The sequence below is a fragment of the Miniopterus schreibersii genome (genome assembly GCF_964146895.1).
Source record: "Miniopterus schreibersii genome assembly, chromosome: 1".
NCBI lineage: Eukaryota > Metazoa > Chordata > Mammalia > Chiroptera > Miniopteridae > Miniopterus > Miniopterus schreibersii.
Genome location: NC_138101.1, coordinates 196444009 through 196466955, shown reverse-complemented (window position 1 = coordinate 196466955; position 22947 = coordinate 196444009). Strand labels below are relative to the sequence as shown.

Below are 22947 nucleotides of genomic sequence, written 5' to 3'. Positions count from 1 at the left end.
CCCCAAGAGGGAGGATTTCCAGAGGCAGTGCCAGGTACGTGCGCGGGCCGGTTCCCGGGTCCCTCGGGAGAACCTGCCCAGCCTCTCCCAGCTTCTGGACGCCTCCAGCGTCCCCGGCTGGTAGATAGCTGGCTGTGGTCTCCCTGCGCCTGCTCACTGTCTTCCCTCTGTGGGTACCCATGTCCCAATGCCCCCTTTCTAGAGGACACCAGTCACACTGGATTAGGGGCCACCTGATGACCTCGTGTTAACTTGGTTACCTCTGTAAAGACCCATCTCCAAATAAGGCCCCTTTCTCAGGCCCTAGAGAACGTATCTTTGGGGGGGAGGGCACAATTCACCCCATAACATCGGAACAATAGCAAAATGAGTTGACCCAGCTTCTCCCATCCAACCACTCAGGGCTGGAGGTGGGGCGGGGGGCAGAGGAGTCGGGGGTCACATTTAGTGAAACGTGGTGAGCGGTCACAAGCACGGCCACGCAGCCTGGGGTTGAACCCCCAGCTTTGTTCTTTGAAGTTGCCAATTTTCTGAAACCCTAGGAGCCTGTTCCTCCTTCTGGGAAACAGGGAGAAAGTCCTAGTGCCCGTCTCGGGGCGGCCGTGAGAACACGAGGAGAGGCGGCGACCGAGGCCCCGTCCAGTGGCGGCAGGTAATAGGCCCTTGATAGGCAGTAACCGTTACTGTGTCCCCACTTTCCCGCACCCTGCTGCTGCTGAACTCCCGTGGGGGGAGAACGTGGAGAAGCCGAGAATATAGCCACATAAGCCGATAAGGTGGCGTAATTTTCACAGGCTCAGAGGCGACCGCGCACCGTCCTCGCGAGGGACAGAGAATGCACAGGGAGTGGAGAAGCCCCGGGTCCCTGCGCGTTTCCACGCCGCAGCTTCGGCGGGAGAAGGCGGCGCCCTGGCTTCCCCCGCTGTAGAGGCTGCTAAATGTTTTACACTTATTTACGAGGCAGAGCAATTATGTGTAATTATTGCGTGATGCAAACACATTACGAACACTTACAGCGCCGTCTCCCTGCCTCCTGGGGAGCCTGGCCGAGCCCCGCTTGGGATATTTCGTAAGGCTGAAATTTGGAGCGGGCGTGGGGAAAGGCGAGCCTTCCTGCGGGCGGTGGGAGCCGGGCCAGCTCGGATCAAAGCAGCAGCGCGGGTTGGGAGGACTCGAAGGGCTCCGTCCCGAAGAACCCGCTGCGGAGCGCATCGGGCAGACGCGGAGATCCAGACCTCTGCTCCAGCGTCACCTCTCCCCTCCACGGAGCTCCCACCTGACAGCGTCCTCTGCCCTCACTGTCCCCGGCGCCTGCACCCGCTACAAGGGGACCCTCAGTGTGTCCCTGAAACCACAGCACCCCCAAGAAGGCCAGGCACACGGTGGGCACGCAATAAACACATGCTGACCAAGCGCATCAATGAATAAATCACTCCCCAGAAGGAAGGCGTGAGGGGGAAAGGAGTGGGCGTTAAGTGAGCACCTACTAGACGGGTCAGTCACAGGACGGCGTTTCGTCGGCGTTTCGTCGTCATAAACACTCTCGGGTTTGTATTTTATCCCCAGCGCACACGAGACTGAGGCACAAAGTGGCGGAGGTGACGAGACGGTGGCTCAGGCCTCGGCTCCAGCCGCTGCACCGTGTGGCCGTCTTCCGCACCTGACGCCAGCACCCCGATAAAAGGCGCATTCTGTATGGGCGACCAGAACCTCGTGAATCACCCCACTGAACAGCACGGCTGTGACGGAAAAGGGGCCATCGGACACAGAAGCTGTCATCAGAAATGAAAAAGGGGATCCCAGTGGCCGGGGGAGGCCGTTCGTCGGGGGAGCTCATTTTCCCGACAGCTGACGGAAACCTGAACCGTGGCCTCTCAACCTGAACTTCGACTTGGCCTCATCCCGTATCGAATGACAGTGGCTGGCCATCTGTCCCGGGTCTGGCCCGCGCAGGACCTCGCAGGGCAGATCTAATCTCCCCCCTCCTGGTCCTGACATACAGATCCTCGCTGCTCCTACTCGAGAAACAATCACTGCATTTATCCCCCGGCCCCGCACAGATGGCTGGCCAGTGGCCTGCTCCCTGTCTGCCCCTCCGTCTGAGAGAGGCAGAGGGAGGGACGGTCACTTTAAAGTGAGGTGAGGCCCTCAGACAGAGAGCCTTTCAGTCGGGGCTGGACAGATGAAACCCATGCGCCTTTGCCCCAGGTGCCGACTTAATGAACCACACGGAGGGGAAACACGCACATGAGAGTCAGACTGTGGTCTGCGTCCTGGCTCCCCCACTACCAGCTGTGTGACCTTGGGCAAGTCACTCCACTTCTCTGTTCAGCTGTCTTAGCTATAAAAATAGCCTCTTTCCCTTGGAGTTTCTGGGAAGGTTTAACTTAATGGGACAATGTATGTAAAGCTCCTCAGACCAGACTCAGAATGAGCTTCTTAAACAGCAGCTGTTAGTAGGGGGCGACCTAGACCCTAAGAAAACATCTCCAGGAACACATAAGGCTTCAAACCTTGTTCTTTGTTGCACTAACCTGTCCCCAGAACTCACCCAGGCAGCTCATCAGAGGCTGTAACAGGACTCAGTCGTCACTTGATCTGCCCATTTGGCAGACAGGGATGCCAAGGCCCAGACGGGAAAGCATGGTCCACGCCCACCCAGTGAGACAGCGGCAGGGGCAGAACCCCAGATCGGAGCTCTGCCTCTTAGCCCCCCCAGGCCTACACACTCTGCATCCCTTACAGCTGTACATAACAGATACCCCCCAAAACACAGGGGCTTAAAACAAGCACGTTCTCTGCATTTGATTGCCAAGGCCACCAAAGAACCACAGACGGGGCGGGGTGGCGTCAGCAACAGGAGTCGATCTCTCAGCTCTGGAGGGGAAGACGTCCAAAGCGTCAGCACGTTTGCTCTCTCCTGAGGCCTCTCCCCTTGGCTTGCAGACGGCCGCCCTCACACTGCCATTCCTGCGCACCCACACCCCTGGGGTCCTTTCCCCTTCTTACAAGGACACTAGTCATACTGGACGAGGGCCCCACCCTGTGAACTCAGTGAACCCTGATTACCTCTTGAAAGGCCGTTTCCACATGCAGTTAGTGCTGGGGGGTGCCCTGGCCAGTGCGGCTCAGTTGGCTGAGCACCGTCTCGTGCACTGAAAGGCGGCGGGTGCAATTCCCAGGCAGGGCACGTGCCCAGGTTGCAGGCTCGATCCCTGGTCGGGGTGCATGCGGAGGCAACCGATTGATATTCCTCTTTCTCTTTCCCTCTCCCTTCCTCTCTAAAATCAGTAAAAGGACATTTTTAAAATCAGTTAACTAAAAATGGGCACTGCACTCGTGCATGGGGAAGATGTCCAGGCCGAGTTCAGAGAGGTGCCCAGCAAGGCCAGCACTGCCAAAAGCTGCCCGATCTCTAGTCAACTGCGGGGAGACGGGACCTGTGCCCGAGCCTCCCACAGCCTGGCCCAGCACCCTTCCCTCAACTCCAGTGAGCCCCGCTCCGCGGGAAGTGAGCAGGCAGGCCCTGGAACAGCCCCTGAGCAGGGTCAGAGGAGCTCCCCTCTGGTAAGGATCCAAGGACAGAGATGACACTAGGCTGCAAATGACAATCGCTCCTTTGACCAGAGCCTGTGTTTCTGTGACTCAGAGCTTCTCTCTAGTCAGTGGCTCACTAAGGCAGAGACTCTGAAGTCACCACTCACCACCACCACCATCCCCCCACCCCGTCCTCCCCAGGCTGCTTTCCTTGCATTTAATTTCCCCCCCTCAGCCACCTGATAAAACATAACACAGTGTATCCCCCCGCCCCCCGGAAAGATCAGCTATTTTATCAGCATTACAAAGCACCTCCAATTTGAACTCAACTTGTAACCACAGCCGAGGACTATTTCACTTTTAGTCACTATCATGTGGGATGTTATTCATTACTGTTTTTCATTTCCAGCAATATGCTTTCTATCCATATGTATCTTTTGTAACCTTTTCTTGTAACAGGAATGAACTTTTCTCTATGGCAGTATTAGTATTACGCGGCATTGCCTTCTGGGAAAAGAAAAGGCTCAGTGGGGTCGAACCCATTCTTTCTCCAGGGCCTGTCCTCACCCCCAAGCTGCGTCATGAGAACGGGGCTCCACGGGGCCCCAAGGGCAGGGTCCATCTTCCTGGTCACCCCAAGCTTTGGGACTCAGTGGGGCCGTGCGTGCTCAGGTCCAGGACAGAGGAGCTTGGTGACACGACACAGCACCAGCTGCCAACCCCTCGGCGAGGCCTGCTCAGGCCCAGGGAGCAGTTACGAGTGGCTACAGTGAGCCCTCCCCGTGTGCAGAGCGTCATGTCTCAGAGGCTGACCCTGGGAAAGCCGCCGGGCCCAGTGAGCCCGTGAGCCTCAGTGCTGGTCTCTGCAAAGTAGGGACGACCGCCAGGGATGCGTGAGGACAGCAGTCTCCTGGTCACCGTGCTGGCCACCTCTGAAGGGCAGGGCTCTACACAGGAGTCCTGGTTGCTCTTCAGAAGCAGAATCCTCCAACATGCTTGCTGCTCTCAGGACCTTACAGTTTGGGAAGAGTAAAAGGGGGTGAGGCCTTTTATCCTCAAGGCCCTGTCACAATGCAGCTTCCTCCAGGATGCCTTCTTGATTTCCTCACCCCCACTCTGTGCCCTCACGTTACACTTTGTGGAGCTGTGTGCCTCTGCCATGCCTAAGCCTCCCTCATTTGTCCCTGAAAGCCCAGAGCCTAATTTCTACTGGACGCTCAGAAAATACTAGGTGACCTGAGGCCCCCAAGAGTTCGAACACAGGTCACCATAAAGTTTAACAGCCCAGCCCCGGCAGCTGCGAGTGGGTCTCGTGAGCACAGTGCGAGGCTCCCTCACACGCAACTCCCTGAAGACCTGAGTTTAAGGGAGGGGGGCACACTGAGGGCCGGGTCCTGGCAGAGTGATCCTTAGAGAGCTCCTGTCATCTCACTTCACGGGGGGAGCCTGCAATTAACCCGCACCTGGAAGGCAAGCTGCATTCACAGAGAGCTCCGGGGGACAGGGGGAACATGTACTTGAAACATCTAAGTTCGCAATGGGTTAGTAGTTGGAATGTGCAAGGGAAGCCTGCAAATTGACGGGAAACCGAGAACAGACCTAACAGAAAAATATACCCAGGAAAAGAGCCGGCAACTTACAGAGGAAGAACCAAAACGTGTATGAAAAGATGCACAAACCCATCAAGAATCAGAGAAACGGCGCTGGCCGGTGGCTCAGGTAGCTGGAGCATTGTCCTATGCACCAAAAAGGTTGAGGGTTCGATTCCCGGTCAGGGCGCATACCTAGATCGCAGGTTCGAGAGTACTGGCGGCAACCAATCTGTTTTGTCTCACATCCATGTTTCTCTCTTCCTCTCTCTCTGAAATCAATTTTTAAAAAGTATCCTCAAGTGAGAATTAAAAAAAAATCAGAACAATCAGAGGCCACGTACTCAGTGCGCTGGGGTGGCCGCTGTGCCAACCTCATTGCATTATTTTAGAATGGCCACTGGAGCCTATTCGTGAGCCATATAATGGTTTTGTTTTTGGAGCAATACATTGTTTTTTATCCCAGGTGCTATATGCCTCAGTGCAACTATCCATTTTGTTGCTAGATTTGGCTCTGAAAAACTTGGAACCATCGCCAAGCATTAAATCTAGCCTTGAAGGTGGGTGCTGGTCTCTGCCATGAGCACATTCAAAGCAATATGCTCATGTAGAAGGTGTACCTCCAGCCTGCGCCTCTTCCACCCTGCTGGTTGGGCTACTCCAGGCTGGGGATCTGGTGCCCGAAGGCTGAGAACCTTGAGGGTTCATGGGTGACACTCAACTTCCACTCAGTGGGATTAAGCTGACCCTATCCCCACCTCCACCTTGGGGATGCAGCTCTTATCCACCCCTGTCTAAACATGTTCATTTTCAAGCCAGGAGAGTCTAGGATCCCAAGATCTGGATTGAGGGTTAGGGAATTCTAGGAGGCTCTGCCTACGTTGATAGACAACATACTTACTAAGACACAACCAATATCGAATGTGATTCATTAAAAGCCACATCCCTCTGCAGACCATGCTGGGAGGGTAGCAATGCGTCGCCCTTTCAAAGTGTTGGCAAAGCCCCTTTCACAGGAGCACAATTCTGAACCCAGATGGATGACAGGAACTGAGAGCCTGTTTCTAGACCAAGGTGCCAATCACAAGATTCTTCTCCTTCCACCTTGGTGTTCGGGGGTGGGAGGGGCCTCTGCCCAGGCTGCTGTGAGCCCCCAGTCCAGCACCACCACCTCAAGGGGACGCTGTGTTCTACACCGACCCCCTCAGCTCTCAGAATTACATGCTGTGAACTATTGAAAACAAAACCCCAGGACGCACAGGGCACCAAGAGGACGGCATTTCTGGGCGGGGATCACAGATGGAGTGAACTATTGAAAACAAAACCCCGGGACATACAGGGCACCAAGAGGACTGGCATTTCTGGGCGGCGATCACAGATGGAGGGGCTGTGGTAGGGTCGGTGGGTCCTGCTCCCAAGGGCAACAGGGTGGACAGCTGTCCTGCTTTTCACGGAGGTGGCGAGCAGTGCGACCCCGTCACTCACCAAGAAAAGTTCACTTCCCAAAATACCACGCGCGGCAGGTAAAGGGAAGAAAGGTCAGAATGGGGCAGGTGCGCGTGGTATGAACCAGCTCGTACATAAAAATTGCCTAATTACTGGGAAGATACGGAAGAGCGTATATTACTCTGAGCGGCTAACCCTCGGGGCTGTGTTGGAGGCTTTCACCCAGGTACAGAGAAAATACAAAATTCTTTATGCCCCACCACTGCCACATTACATATAAAGCAGTCTCTAAAAACTGCATAAAAACGTCATGTATATTTGAATCTTTTGTGTTCATTTCATACTTAAATAATATGACTAATCATTGTTTTTTACTCTTTGTCCTTGAATTTTCATTCTGAAGATTCGAAAGGTATAAATCTCACCCATCAGGCTTAGAGGCATACAATAGTATGTCATTTGAAAGAATTAAATTTTGTTGACTTCTGTGTATTTCAGCTGAGGTTGTGAAACAAGATGGGTGCCAGCATGTCGTCCTGTCTCCTTTGATTCTGGGTGATCTCCAAACTCTGCACACAGGGAACCTTGGTCATCCAAGTATCAGATCCCCTTTGGAGCAAAGCAATTTTCTTTTAAAATAACTTCATAATTCATTTATCCCACCAAAAACTCATTTGCTGTGTGTCTCAGGTTCTAGACATTGAACATCAAGGATTAAGTCTGCAATTAGTCTTCAGGTATTTCTTCAAGCTCTTTGGAAAAAGAGAACATATAGGTATTTAATTATAAAAAACATTGTTTGTAAATATAAGTAGGGAGCAAACAGGAGGGACAGCTAAGCCAGACTGATGGGATCAGGGAAGGCTTTCTCAGGAAGTGAAATCAGACTCTTCAAGAATCAGCAGGAATCACTTAGTTGGAAAGGAGGAGAGAAGGCTTTGGGGAGAGGGTGCAGACGCGAGGCTGAGCGCGCAGCTCATCTGAAGAAACATGAGCTGTTTTTTTAGGGTGGTCCCCATCGACATGAACTCTGAGGGGCACACCTGTTTCCAGCTGGTTCTTCTGCACAGCATCTAGAGCACCTTCTGGAGTCTTCCTTCTTGCTCCCCTCAGGATATAATCATGAATCAGTGTCGTAAGTCTCTACCATTTTTAGAAAATAGCCCGTATTAGAGAGAAGACAAGCCAGAGCAACAGAGATTTCTAGAAAGATGGATGGAAACGAGGCCCGGGGGCACCGAGACTGTTGGAAGAGGACTGGTAAACAAGGGTTCATAGGCCACAGGAAGTGACTCTGACCACCACAGGAAAAGGGGGTAGATGCACAGTCAACCACCACAAGCGGCTGGGTCCTGCAATACCATCTCCCCGTATGCATGCACGGGCCCATGTGCGCACATGCGCGTGCGCACCCACACACATGCACATCTAGGGGACAAGCTAGGATGACTCTTGGGTCATTTATTCAGGTGAAGCTTTGATCAGACCAAAACCACTGCTTGGGTGGCCTGGAGAAGAAACCCCAGAAATCAAGGCTACTCCATCAGAAAGGAATCGCTGCAGGCGGAGACCGACATCTCTACATGCCAGGCATCACCAAGATGCTCGTCACAGAATGAAGGGTGTGACCGAGATCCCAACTGCCAGTCAGGAAAGTGTCTGTGACTATGGGGGAGGGGGACAACCTTGACCTTGTGAAGTCTTCCACATAATGCAATGCAAACATCACCTCATGCCTCACACTCACGGGAATTCCTTAACCTTGTAGTAACCTTGGACAGTTTTTTTAATTTCTAATATTCCCATGTTCCCAAAGAGAAGGGAACTGTAACTACCAGACTCTTCTGAAAAGCCAAGTTACCCAAGGGAAATTCCTTATCAAGTACATCAGTTATGCCAAGGCACAGGTTCCCCACCCACCCCTCCTAGTGGTGAGCAGCAGCGAGGTCAGCCGCTCTGCGGACCACAGGAGATGCGAGGGTCCACTGGGAACGACCTCATCATCCTGGGTGGGGACATGAGTTCCCACAGCAGAATGTAGCCAAGAGCCTGAGACTCGTGTGCTGAGCTGGAGATTTAACCACCAGACCTCCCTTGAACATTCAGCAGATCGCTGGTTCATGACGTGTCTATCCATCTATCAATCAGCCCAGCGCCGAGAACCTTGGAGACAAGGGTGAAGCAGAGGGTGAAACGTGTTTCTTGCCAATAAAGGGCAGGAAGTGAGGGTGAGGCGTGCCTGCCACGGAGGGCTGGAGTTCCGAGGGCTGCACAGACCGCGCTGCAGGAACTTCGAGGAGGGAGGGTGCCACACTCCCCTTGGCACACCACAGCCAAGGATGACGAGGGAGAAGGGTGCACAGAGGTCAGCCCTTCCCCCATTTGGGACTACACTGTAGGGCCCTCCCACCTCCCTTCATTCTGACTACACCACAGTTTTACTCCTCCCTCTGCCTCGCCATGAGTCCCTCATGCCCCTATGGGGAGCTGGTGGGAGTCAATCCTGGGCACTCCTGCCAACTCTGAATTCAGTCAGATCAGGTCCAAAGCTAGAAATTGGCCCTGGTGGGAGAGTTTACACCACAGAAATTGGCAGACTACAAGTCACAACACCCCGCCAGAAAATTGTTGTTATGCACCTATCAGCACAACACTGCCCATGCTGTCAATCCCAAGGCACTCGGTAAACTTCCTGAACGCAAGACACCTTTCCCACCCAGGGGTCCTGGGACCTTGGGTGGGGCCCCTTTGCAAACCAACCCCACCCCAACCACTGAGACTTTGAGCACGTCACCTAATCTCACAGAGCCTTAATTCCCACATCTCAAATGAGAGGCATGGACTGGATCTGAGTTTGGGGCTGTTGCAAAGAGCACTGGATGCCCAGGGAGTCTACAAAGTCACAGAAAAATATCTAATCCCACTGTGGCCTGGGACCTATGTGGTAGGGTCCTCGTCTATAAAGTGGGGACAAATCTCTCAGCCATTATAAGAAATAGAAGAGACCAGTGAAGAAAAGCTCCCTGTGCAGGGCCCAGGCTGGGAAGTTTGTCTGCAAATGAATGAACACCTCCCAGCTGGTGCTCTCGGCAGGTGCTCCCAGACTGGGTCCCACAAGAGCAGGATTCATTACTCACCCAGAACGTGGTGGCCGAACATGTGTCAAATGATGAGATGAAATGGCGAGGTCTGCTCTTTGCATAGCAGCATACAGCATAGACAGAAATGTTAACCAAGCAATCCAAACATTTTCACTCTCTGTTTCCACCACCATAAACAGGAGACAATCAAGAGTATTCTAGGAGAGGCTTTTAATGGCCATATAGTTCAATTAAACCCTCTTTAGAACCACTCTGCGTTGCTTCCCATGGTTAGGCTGCTGGCTAGTGCCCTGGACAGGTCTGCCTTGGGTCTGGCATCACACAGTTGCTCCACAGAAGAGATTAGTTTACCCCCTGCCTGCCTCTGTCCGGCTGCGGTTAAAGGCTGTCTCCTTGGACAAGTCTCCTGCTAGGGCTCTCCTGGTTGAGGTGATGAGGAGGGTTTCCTGTGACCCAGACGCAGAATCGTGCTTTCTTGGAAGCTGCAGAGAGCCATTTGTCTCTAGGATTCTGTTCTTCCCCCTACCGAGTCCTGAAGAACATGTCCAGGAATACACTCTGAGAAGCTGCTCAGCACAGGGTTGGCAACGCGCTTCCCTGAGCACCATCTCGAGCTATCTGAAAATCAGCAGCAGGTGCATTCCAGGTGGGGTATAGCAAAATCCCAGAGAACATTCTGTAGACATGAGTTTATTCTAAAAATCATCTACAAATAAAAAGGTCCTTTAATAACTAAAACAATCTTTAATAAAAAAGAAAAAAAAGGGACAAAGTGGGAGGAATGACAGGACCACTCCCCCTGACATGCAGCTTTCTATGCGGCTGCAGTAATCCAACAGCAAGGCAGTGCCTAAGGGACGAGCATGTGCATCAGCAGATAGACAGGAAACCCAGAAACAGACCCGCTTACAAATATGTCCAACTAATCTCTGACCAAGATGCAAAGCAATTCAATGGAGGCCAGTTTCCAAAAGATCGTCTTTGAACAACTGGGTATCTGTATGTAAAAACTTGAACCTTGGCTTAAAACTCAGACCTTACACAAAAACTAACTCAAAGTGGATCACAGACTTACACGTAAAACAGAAAGCTATAAGTCTTAGAAAAAAAGAAAATCTTCAGAATCTAGGGCTAGGCCGAGTTCTTAGACTTGGCACAATGCATAAAAGGCAGAATCAATACACTGCATGGGTGTTACGAATTGAATGCTTGTGTGCCCTCCCCAATTCCTATGTTGAACCCTGCCCAGTATTATGAGGTGGGGCCTTTGGGCAGTGACTAGGCCTAGATGAAGTCAAGGGTGGAACTCTCATGAATGACAGCTGTGCCTTTTAAGTCAGGAGAGCTTGCCCCCTCTCTGCTCTCCACTATGTTCACTATGTTAACACACAAGCAGGCAATCACGACCCAGAAGAGGGCCCTCCCCAGAACCCAACCATGCTGGCACTCACTCTCAGACTCCCAGCCTCCGGGACAGTGAGAAATAAATTTGTTTTTTTAAATCCTCACAGGAGGATGTTTTTTTTTAATTGATTTCTTTTAGAGAGAGAGGAAGGGAGGGAGAGAGAGAGAAACATCTACGTGAGAAACATTGACTGGTTGCACAAACCTGCAACCTAAGTATGTGCCCTGACGGAACAGAACCCGCAACCTTTTGGTGCACAGGATGATGCTCCAACTGAACCACCCGGCCAGGGCAAATTTCTGTTGTTTAGAGGCCACCCAGTCTACTATATTTTTGTTACAGCAGCCCAAGCGAAGACAATTGGGACCTCTTAACAATTCAACCCTCTGGGTAAGAGGTAGGAAGAATCTTCTCTAGGGAAACTGACAGGGAGGAAAGTAGGTGGGCGAAGAGGAAAAGAAAAAAAAACCTTAGCCGATCAGCCCGTGGTTCCCAACCTCTGAATAACGAAGCCCCCAAAAGAAAACAGAATGACTTCAAGTCTGCTCAACAGCAACACTGGAACCAGAAGACACGAGTGATGCTCAGTAGGAGGTATACAGAAGGCAGCCAATCGCCATCTCTCTCATCAATGTTTCTCTCTATCCCTCTCCCTTCCTCTATCTCTAAAATCAACAAAAACGTATTTTTAAAAAAAAATGTTTGAAAGGAAGTATCTTTGAAAAATGGAACACAGACCACTGTTGCATTTTGGAGGGAGGGGAACTCCATGCAGAGCACAACCAAGTTCATCTGTGAGGGTGCGGAGCCGGGTGTGGGAAGCGGCCTTCTGAATTTAGGAAACAGCAACGACAAGCAGATCAGCCAGGCCGCGAGTGCCACATGCCCACGTGCTGGCGCGGCTGCAGTTCTTTTTTTACTGTCTGGCAAAATGTCTTACAAACGAAACCCAGCAAGACTACCATTCTACCAGAAGGTGCCTCAGATGGCTTAGCTAATAATTTTGATCAGCTGAAATGGAGAAAAACACCAGTTCAATTATTCACTTTTCAAAACCCATCAACTTTAAGTGGGAATATTAAATGCCCTTTCTTCCACCCTCCGTGACCACTGACCAAACAAAACCCAACCCCAGGAGAACCTTCATAAAGAGGAAAAAGGGGTGGGGCAAGCAGGGACATTTTTCAATAAAAACCTTGTCAACATTAACTTCTCGTCACTGGAAGCTGAGTCCAGCTTCAGTGCGACTTTGCTGGAGGAAAGCACGTTCCTTTAGCGAAATCGGGGGAGGCCGGTGCTGCCGCCACCACAAGGATGTAAGCACAAACCACCCTACATTGGCTTTTGTCTTAATAGCCTTTTAACCAACTCTGTTAATGGACTGAATGCAATTCAGCTATGGAACTTGGCTAAAACGGAGCTTCAATTGGCTATTAAAATTTAAGAGCCAACTAAGATAGCTAATTACAAAAAAAAACTCGTGATAGTGCTAAGCAGAATTAGTAATAGCAAATGACAGTCTGTCTCATCTTGTTCCCACAGGAGAAGAAACTCTCGGCTGAGAAGCCGACCAGACACCGCGCAGCAAACCTAATTGCATTGCTGGTGTCACGGCGGGCAAGGCTGGTAGTGTGTGGGGACAAACCAGGAGGCGAGTCTGCCCAACTCACCACGGAGCAACTGACCCTCTTTACATACCAGTTATGGCGGGTCCGGGAAAACTGTGCTTTCACTCAGTGGATGGGGAGGCGCCCTTTCACAAGGAGCATTCCTATAAAACTCAGCAGGGACCTGGGAGGGGAGGGAAGGCACAGGCCCTCCAAACAGAGCAGTTCAAAAGGAAAAGCGCCTTCACTCGCAGAGTCAGGCTCTCCCTGATATTTAGGTCTGAAGAACAGGGATATCTGCTAAAAAGTTGAGCGTAGAGGGGATGCTCCACTTCTGAGCCTCATTACAGGCACCTCGTTACAGCATCGGCTGAAGTGTAGGCCGGCGCGCCCGGGAGGATTTATCGTGTGTGTGTGTGTGTGTGTGTGTGTGCGCGCGCGCGTTGGCCACTTTGAATCGGAGGCACTGGAGTCTTTAACATTCCCTCGTCAAGTGTCTCCCCGCTGTGCCTGTAAATGTCAGTCCAGTTTTTTCACGGCTGCGCGCACAGATTAGAAACAGCGGGAGGGCCGGGAGTAGGACTACAATGCCAGTAAGGACACTTGTCTTCGTGGCACTGCTCAAGTGATTCTTGGAATGCAGGACCCCGCTGTTTTCTAATATTTACACACAACTGGAGTCATCAAGAGCGGTAAATGCAGTCTCAAGGCAGCTTGCTTCTTTTGTTAGGGACTCTTCATTTAAATGGGGATATCAACAATCACACCAAAAAACCCCACTATTTTTAAAAGTTTCATATTTCCCCCCACAATTTTGCTGCTAAAAGACCAATGGGTATTACGATGGCTGTTCGCTCAGCTCGACCCTCCCTTGCAAACATTTCTGTGTGCATCGCACAGCTCGCTGGGAACAGCAGGTGTCTGGGATTCCTGACCTCGAATTGTGTGCTTGCGGGCTGGCTCCTCTGACCTCCACAGGACAGGGCCTTGGAAACCATTTGATGTAATTTCAGCTGCCTCTGCTTTCTGAGCACTTTGCATGACATAGCAAAGACTTACTGGGGGCTGCTGCACCTGGAATACAGACAACTTCTCTCAAAAACCTGGTTAGAAACTTAAAAGGGCAGGGGGAGAACCCCACTGTGACTATACGTACATCTTTAAAAGTGTCTGAGTGACCCAACCCTTCTTTATATTATAAATGGTAGGATAAATTACATATTTTTGTCATAAGCTTTTAAATACCGCCAAGGCTTTTTGGACTAGAATCTGAGGGGTAGGCAGGGGGAGAGGGCTGCTGTATAGGGAGCAGCTCCTGTACCTCAGCAGCTACTGCTGACCAGGGCAGGACGCACACAGCCCTTCTCCAGGGGAGCTGACTCATGCACTAGCACTAACACGTTCTGTAAAGTTCATCACAGGCATGAAGACAAAGCTTTTAATTGGGGTGGAGGTGAGTGGAAACTAATGCCCAGAACATAAAGGTCTTCTGAAGGCTGTTGAAGGCGCATTTCTCTATCTAGAAAAGTTCAGGAACGGAACTCATCCTCTCCCCCTTCAGCAGGCTATCCAACAGAACCCACATGCACGCCCAGCTGTCACTTTCCCCGTGACAGACTGCCACAGCACTTCACCACGTTCAGGTTAGCAGGCCCTTCAGCTGCTTCACTCTGACCTCTAAGACTAGCGTGCACTGGACCCTGATGAGGAAGGTCTGGGAATGTGTGTAGAGGCATTTCTCACAGCTGAGAATTACACCAAGAAGGAGCATTACAGACTCTGTACTAAGATTTTTGTGTCAAGGTCAGAAAGGATATTGAATGCAGCTGTTCTTCAGTTTTTGAACAAGCTGCAGTCTAGGCTTCACTTACATAACTGTGACCACTTTCACTTGCGTCTAAAAGATGTCAGAAGCAGAAACACAACCTACAGAAAAATGGGAACAGATCTCAGAACACTGTCCCTCCCCCCACCTCCTCCAAGCTCCCAAGCCAGGCGTTCCAAACCCTTCCTGTCTCTACACTCCAGGCACAAAGATGACCTTACAGATCATCTCCACTCACACTCCTGATCATTCAGACAGTTCTAACAAATGCTGAACTTCACTAAGTCAAAAAGTGGTGTTTTTTTGAAGATCATTTACAGTGGTATATAAATAAAACTCATTTGCTCAATGCAGAAACTTCACAGGCAACTTTTCACAAGCCAAAACTACAAAAATTTAAGAACCGTACTCATAAATTACAAAATGCTACTGCCATAATAAAAGAACACTCACCATTAGATGAATGACACATCCTTAGCACACTGGAAATGGTAAGCATTTGCTTGTAAAATAACACTTGAGTGATAGCTACCTAAACCGTATGGTCAGTGGGATACTGCATGGAATACAGTGGAGGCCACATTTACCGAAAGACCCTTTTCCAGTATTAGAACTTCAATGTGCCTGGTACTCTTTGTAGAGCTTCATAAATGAGAGGGATACAGAGTAACCTGTGCACTTTAAGAAAAAAACAAAAACCACAAAACTTTTATCTACGCAACTATTTGAACCATGAAAAATTAAGTGGGCGTGAAACAGTACTAAAAAATAACAGCCAAAGGACAAGAGTTTAAATTGTGTACTGGTGACAAGATTGTAAGGTTTTTTTTTCCATTTTGATTTTTATTAATGTGATCTGGGCAATAAATAAGAATTAATAAGTTAAATGACATTAATTAAATCAGTGTAGTGTGGGTGTAAGAATAGACAGATCAATGAAATCAAATACACAGTCCAGAAACAGACCCTGGTATAAGAACTTAATCTGTAACAAAGCAGTTATCACAAACCAGGGTGGGGGAGAAAATTTATTTAACAAATGATACTGAAGCTACTGGTTAGCTGTTTGGAAAAAAATCCATTGTGATTCTTGCCTCATGGCATATACACACCAAAATAAATTTGACACGGATTAAAAATTTAGAAGTATTAAAACAAAAAACCTAGAAAACATCATGATAAATATTTCTGATTTCACAATGAGAAATATTTTAAAACAGTGGCACAATTTATAATGAAAAAGATCAATAGATTAAGTGATAAAAATCAAACTTCATAAAAATAAAAAAATATAGCAATAAAAAATAAAGCAGAAAAAATAAGCAACACACGTGACAAAGGGTTAAGGTTCTTACTATACAAACAACACAAACACACACACCAAAGAGAGACCAGAATGAAGAGTTTACAAATAAAAACTGCTCAGGCTCACTAGCTATTAAAAGAACTCACATGATCAAAGTATAAAAATTAGTAACACTCAGGGATGACAGAAGCGCAAGCCAAGCTCTCTGACTTACAAGTGCAAAGGGATGGACTTTTTCAAGGCAATCTGATAATATGCATCAGCAACCTTCTTCCACTCCTCTAGTCTTTGGGCCAAGTGGTTCCCTTTAGAAAATCTAAAGAAATATTTATACATGTGGACAGATTCCTGCCCAATTTTATTGAAGAATATTCCTTATGCCATTCCAATACTGAAAAAAACTTAAATGTCCAATATGAAGGAAATGGTCATGAAAGTATCATAAATCCAAGAAAAAATATTATAAAAACATAAAAATTACATTTATTCTCTGTAATAACATGGCAATTATTTAATGTTATCTTTAAAAAGCAGAATATAAAGCTTCATATATAGTATGATAATTAAAGATAAAAATGCCTACAAAGACTAGAAGAAAATGTGTCTGAACCTTCTCAGTGGCTGTCAGGGGCGGCAGCAGTGTGGCTAGGCTAGTGTGTCTTTGGACAGTTTCTGCATGTTCCAAATGTTCTACAATGACCCTGTATTACCAATACATCTTGACAGCCAGACTAGTAAAGGACACTAAAAATAAAATTTTAAAGGATAAACAAGCATATAATGTTCGAGTATACATATATAGGGTATCCAAAAAAAATGTACACACTTTAACAGCTCATAGCTCAATTGATGTTTCTTTCTTTTCAGATTTAACCCATTGGAATTAATAATTATTCAAAGTGCATGTAAACAGGGGATCCCAAAAAAACGTATACACACACTTTGAATAATTAAAAAGGCAGTGTTTACTAAAATATATTTCATTTTCGAAATTGCATGTAATTATTTATACTACCACCACTAACTTACTGCTATGCAGCTGAGTCTCTACAGGCACAGTGAACTCAGTAATTCAGAGAAATCAGTGGGGTTTTGTTTGTCTTAGCGATGACTCCTGAAGAACACCTAGAAGCTATTTCACTTCAGGGCTTAGTCAGTTACAAAGGTTTACTGGTTGCTTCCTAGAAAATGTGGAACACACATAACTCCTGTTGTGTGAGGACAGGAGCTGGGCACAGGTGTCGGTCCTCAATAGACCTGAGAAAACGGCAGAGAAGGTGACAAAATGGTGCGGGAAACACATGTCAGATACGGAAGCTGAACTCTGAAGGGTGAACAAAGAATGGCAAACCCCACTGAATGCAGGGAATGGAAAGAAAATAATAAAAACAACACAAGATAAACATAGTAAATGTAGAACTGAACAAGGGGGGGGAGCATAACTCCAAATAAGGGCAAGATTATTTTACTTTTTTTTTTAAAAAAGAAAAAAAAGAAAAAAGTGGGTAGGCATCCAGCGGGCGTGGGTCAGTGGTTGAGCAATCACCTATGAACCAGGAGGTCACAGTTTGATTCCTGGTTACGGCACATGCCCGGGTTTTGGGCTCGATCCCCAGTAGGGGGCATGCAGGAGGCAGCCGATCGATCAATGACTCTCTCATCATTGATGTTTCTCTCTCTCTCCCTCTCCCTTCCTCACTCTGAAATCAATAAAAATATTTTAAAATAAAATAAAAGGGGGTAAGAAAAACCAGTGTGAGGCCAGGAAAGAAAGCCAGCAGACAAGGGGTGCAGCTGCAGAATCAGACTGGCTACTATGGCTACTGGTTTTCCATTTTTGCAGCCCTGCCAATAGAGTAACATTCGAGAAAATGCCAGCACTTGTTAAAAACAATATGTGAGGAAATATTTGTTTTCTTAATATTTAACCAACAGGTTCTGCTACGTTTTTGTGTTTTGAAAAATAAAAAGGGCTAAGGCATATACACAAAAACACAGCACACACAGTTTATCCTATTTTAGGCGTCAATGTGTTTGAAACAGAACTTGAGAGTTGATTTAGGTGTTACAAATAAACTCGGGACCATAACACTGGTGAGGACTACAATCCAACACCACAGACAGCAGAAGTCTCTGCCCAGGGCCGAGTTCCCTCTTCTGCAGACACAGAGCCCTACAACTTGGGGAGGCTTTCAGACCAACCTTCACAGGGAAGTTGCAGTCTGTTTCGCATGTCTCAGTGTCTGACCACTTCAGGGATAAATGCTGCAAGTGACAACTGAATGCCCACATCAGAGAGTGAAAGTTCTAGTCTTTGTGTTGTCCAGAGTTGCTCTAACTTGGTACAACCTGGACAATTTTTTATCTGTCAACATCCCACCCATATTGTTACTTAGTATTTTCTTCAGATCAACTCACTTTTTACAAACTGAAATATTAGGCTTGTCCTAAGCAGTACAGAAAATCACCAGCTTGGCATGGCTACTTATATTTTGAATACATATTAAAAATAAATACTTAAGTATTTAAGTAAAAGTGAGTCTCTACACCACCTAAAACCCTGTACGTGATACAACGGGGAAGGCCTGCCACCATTAGAAAATCCAATCAGCCCCAGGTTCTCTAACAAAGCAAACCTTGAAATGGTTCATAAACATTTAAATTCCAAGTTTGTTTCCAGGGCAACTATAAAAAGTCCACATCTTAAAATTTCTAATCACCAAAACTCTCGAGAGCTTGGTTTACTGTACAAACATTATATGCTACAAAAAATGAAACTTTTAAGAAAAATAACCTGTGACTAAACCATAAGATATAGAGATAGATATAGATACATTAAACGGACGTACAGATATAGATATACAGATGTATTTCACAGGATTTCCTTAAATGAAGCCAGTCTATAAAGTCTGTGATCATGTCACCACTTGACAATTACCATCTGTCTTCTCACCTTAGAGCCTACACACTTCCATAATCCTTATGTAATCTAACGTTCAAACACATATATCTGACCAGTCACAGATACACTTACTTACTACCCCACATTCTTTCATATCCTTTCCCTTTGTACCTCTCATTTCATACAGCAGGTGCTTAAGAAATGCTTGTGGAATTGAACAAAATCAGTAAAAACCAAAATTATGACCACAACAAATTGCACATTTGTATCAAGCGAAAAGACCCTTTTATTTTAAGTTTCCTATTTCCTTTAAAGGAAAGACTCGTCAAGCATGTTATATTCTGGGAAAGACACACGACGGGAAAGTGCACGTCACAGCAATTTCTCTGTAAGTATCCAGACCTTTCACAGGCACAGACAGCTTAAAGGGTACATGTAACCTAAACATTTTGAAATTTTATAAGTTAGCCTTTAATAAATTGTACAAAGCATTTATTTTAATAAAAAATTGGTTTTTCAGAGACATAGGTATTTCCCCACTACCCCACCCACAACACTCACATGAAAACACCCAAAAAAGAACAAAGAGAAAAGTCACATGAAAGGAAGGAAAGGAAACTGGCTCACACAGCATGTGATTTACTTCTGGACTCTCTTTCTCCGTTTTGAACCTTGAAGAGAAAAATAAAGACATTTAAAACAATAATCATTAATTTACAAAAACAAAAGAAGAACAGATAAGTATTTCCACACATAGTTATTAATATTTTAAAATTTATTAACCAGGATGATTTGTGGAGATGAAATTCATACGTAAAGGTACAACTATTAATGCCCTGAAGATCTTAGAAAATTGTGTCAATTTTTTAACATGTCAAAAATATGCTGCCCAGCCGGGCATGGCTCAGCGGTTGAGCATCGATCTAGGATCCTGGAGATCATGGTTCGATTCCGGGTCAGGGCACATGCCCGGGTTGCTGGCTCGATCCCCAGTTGGGAGTGTGCAGGAGGCAGCCGATCAATGACTCTCTCATCATTGATGTTTCTCTCTCTCTCTCCCTCTCCCTTCCTCTCTCTGAAATCAATAAAAATATATTTAAATATATATATATATACACACGCTAACAAAGTCGGCCTTCTAAGTTCCATCGGAACTCTTCCACTGGTAAAGCATACCCAATTCACACTGCTCCTGAAATATTTCTCCCCAAAATTGTCTTGCACAACTGAAAACATCAAATCTGACATAAAGTATAGCAACAAAGCAAGTACTCACTTTCTTGGGGGAACTGCTGAGGTTATGGATATTATGAAAAGCAGGAAATTCTATTCTGAATGTGCTGCCTTTTAACACCTGTTACCTGTGCTCCTTAGGCAGGAGAGCACTGGACTATTCCCAAAGTTTTCTCCCTAGGAATCAAACAGATCCCAACTGAGCGGCCCCTAGAAAAGCATCACATCTGATACTAGTCTAAGTAACTTAGGACAGTTTTGCTCAGACTGTCCCTGGGTTGGAATAAATCAGTGATTCTTTTCGAGGGCAGGGAGTGCTGCCTCACCAAGGAGACTGTGTTCCCAGCCACCACCCCCACGCCACCTCCCACAAGAGCGCAGCAGAGTCAGAGGACACAGTTAAGGCTGATCATGCCTAGTGCTGTGCTCTGCCAGGGAAGAGCAATGGCACCAGGGTGAGGGCCAGCACAGCAGCTCACCATCAATCAATGAACCCCCAAACAACAGAGATCAATACTTCCTTTCTGAAACATACACAACATTGTTTGAATCTGGGACCAAATGTCTATCACACATGTCTAATAAATACTGTCTAAAGGTTTTCTGACTACAGATTTATTTAGTCACTTAACTGGAAGATCAGCAGTTTAAAAATTAGTGGGGTTTTTTTTTCCTTCCATTTTTCCAAGTTCTAGTTTCTATTCAACTGCCATACACTAAATCAGCAATTTTCAATCGGTGCGCCGCACGAATTTTTAACACATGCAAAACCTGACTGTTTAGTTGGGCACTGGCCTCTTTTCCCTTAGATTGTCAGATAAAAAAATGACAGCAGCCAGCATAACAACAGCCGTCTGGTGTGAATGAATCAAAATCAGACCTATTTTGGGGGGGTCAGATCAGCAAAAAATGTCTTTTCTGTGTGTCACAGAACCTTAGTAATTAGGTTATACATGCCATGAGATGACAAAGGTGGAAAATCGCTGCACCAAATTAAAGCAAATTTCAAACGTATATGAATAATCTTTTTTTTCTGCCACTCAAATGCATAGCCTATAACTATGGCTGGTTTAAACTTGTGAGTTTTTTCTTCAATTTCTGTGATACAGCCTTCTTTCAAAAGTATCTCATGGTAGATTTTTAGGTTTCTATTTCAAGAATTTCAAAATTAACTTGGCATAGATAATTGAGAGTGTTGTGATCTTCTGAGTTTGGCAAAATGGGATCACGAGATCAAGGTCAATAATCAACACACCTCCTTTCAATAAATTGTGAATCTGCAGTCACACACTAGGGACACTGAAGTTCGCAACAATTACAGCCTGTTCAAGTAGTATTGTATCATTAACGTCCTAATTTGACATTTCACTCTTAAATACCATTGCTGCTCATCCCCTCCGATCTAGACTTAAAGTTCAATGCCATCACCACCTGGAATTTACTATATAATCAGTATTATGCAATTTAAACACTTTGCTGCATCTATCAGTTCAATATTTTCCTTATAATCAATTCTGATTGCTGCAGAAAAAAATCTATTTCTCTTCTCATCTATTTAAAATATATACTCATTTTCATAATACACTAATACTGGTAAAAGTTCCAATTCACAAAATTACTATGTGTAAAAGTTAATATTTGAAAAATAAAATATACAAATTTGGGGGTACTTTCCTACAATTTTAATGATGCAGAATATAGAAAACAAGTGGAAAATTTCTATGTAGGGAGCCCTTAAAAATATCTTTCTTGACTAGAGCGTAGATATTCAAGAGGTAAATATAAAACATGCTTTCATCAAAGAATCCTCAAGAATGGTCCAAATCCAAGGTACTTCAAAAATAAAACTAAAAACACCAGCAAGACAACTGTTGTGTACTGACCATTCAATACTAGCCATAAATATCATGGCGCCACTGACTAATTCTTAGTCCAATTCTGAAATATTGGCACGGTTTTGAAATACCGGAATACACATGGTTTTCTAAGGCTTGTCATTTTGTGGGGGAAAGAAATTACTTGCAGCAAATAACCAAATTTCCTCAATTGGTAAAAACTATGCCTTGCATAAAGATAAAAGGATTAGAGGACTCTGTTCTTCCTGAACACCCCCCCATCCCCTCCCCTTTCTTTGAGGAAACCTACATAATACACATTTGAAAGCTTTCCGAATGTGTTCCCACACAATAGACCCCCGACTAGTCGAAATGAGTTGAGGTGTATCAAGAAAATTATACACGTTTTTAAAGTGGTCTAAATAGATATTAAAGGAAAGCTGCTCCCATTTTGCCAGGCACAGCATTCTGAAAGATCACACAGTGAGAAAAATCTCTCACCATATTGTGAACCATAAATTGTGTTTGAAAATAAAATTGTTAATGAAGAAACTGACATTTCTAAAGCTGCTGTTAGAGGTAAGCATTCTTCAAACACGTTTATGACACAACCTGAGAGCTCTAAAGCAGAATTCAGTGAACTGGATTACTTTTTTTTTTTTTAAATTCGAACATAATAATGTGCCTTCTTCAAGTTATTTTAAACTGATGAATACAAATATATACGTTTTCCTGACCCCTTGGCTTTTTTGTGGGTTGTTGTTTTTTTGTGGGGTTATTTTACCATCTCTGGTGGTATTTCTCCCATTTTTAAATATTTAAATAGTAAAATGCCTTCACTACCCTTATATTTTAGGGAAAACGTGAATTACAATGAGAAGACAGCCAGCACTACTTAAGGAGAGCAATTCTGAGTTTACGTGAAAGGGAGAATCTGATGATTCATAATCTTTTTCATCTCCAAAGATACCTGGATTGCTCCCCTTAAATTGGCAATGGGATCTACTCTCTTCTTTTGTCATTATTAAATAAAACAAAAATACTAATACATTTTCTCACAGTAAAACTACCAGTATAAGGACCTTCAATTAAAATTTTAGGTATAAAAACATTTTTGTAATTACAGTCAAATTTAAAATCATTTATGTATCAAAACAAATA

General features: G+C 46.1%; 1 protein-coding gene across 3 annotated transcripts in view; it reads right to left on the bottom strand.

Annotated features, from left to right (window-relative positions):
* Positions 1-18975: 18975 nt before the first annotated feature.
* VRK1 (VRK serine/threonine kinase 1) overlaps positions 18976-22947 on the bottom strand; it is a 69618-nt gene continuing 65646 nt past the window's right edge. For all 3 annotated transcript variants that reach the window (XM_081143263.1, XM_081143265.1, XM_081143264.1), the window contains exon 13: positions 18976-19389. In XM_081143263.1, coding sequence (XP_080999389.1) covers positions 19358-19389 — 32 coding nt within the window. In that variant the 3' untranslated portion in view covers positions 18976-19357. The remainder of the gene's footprint in view (positions 19390-22947) is intronic.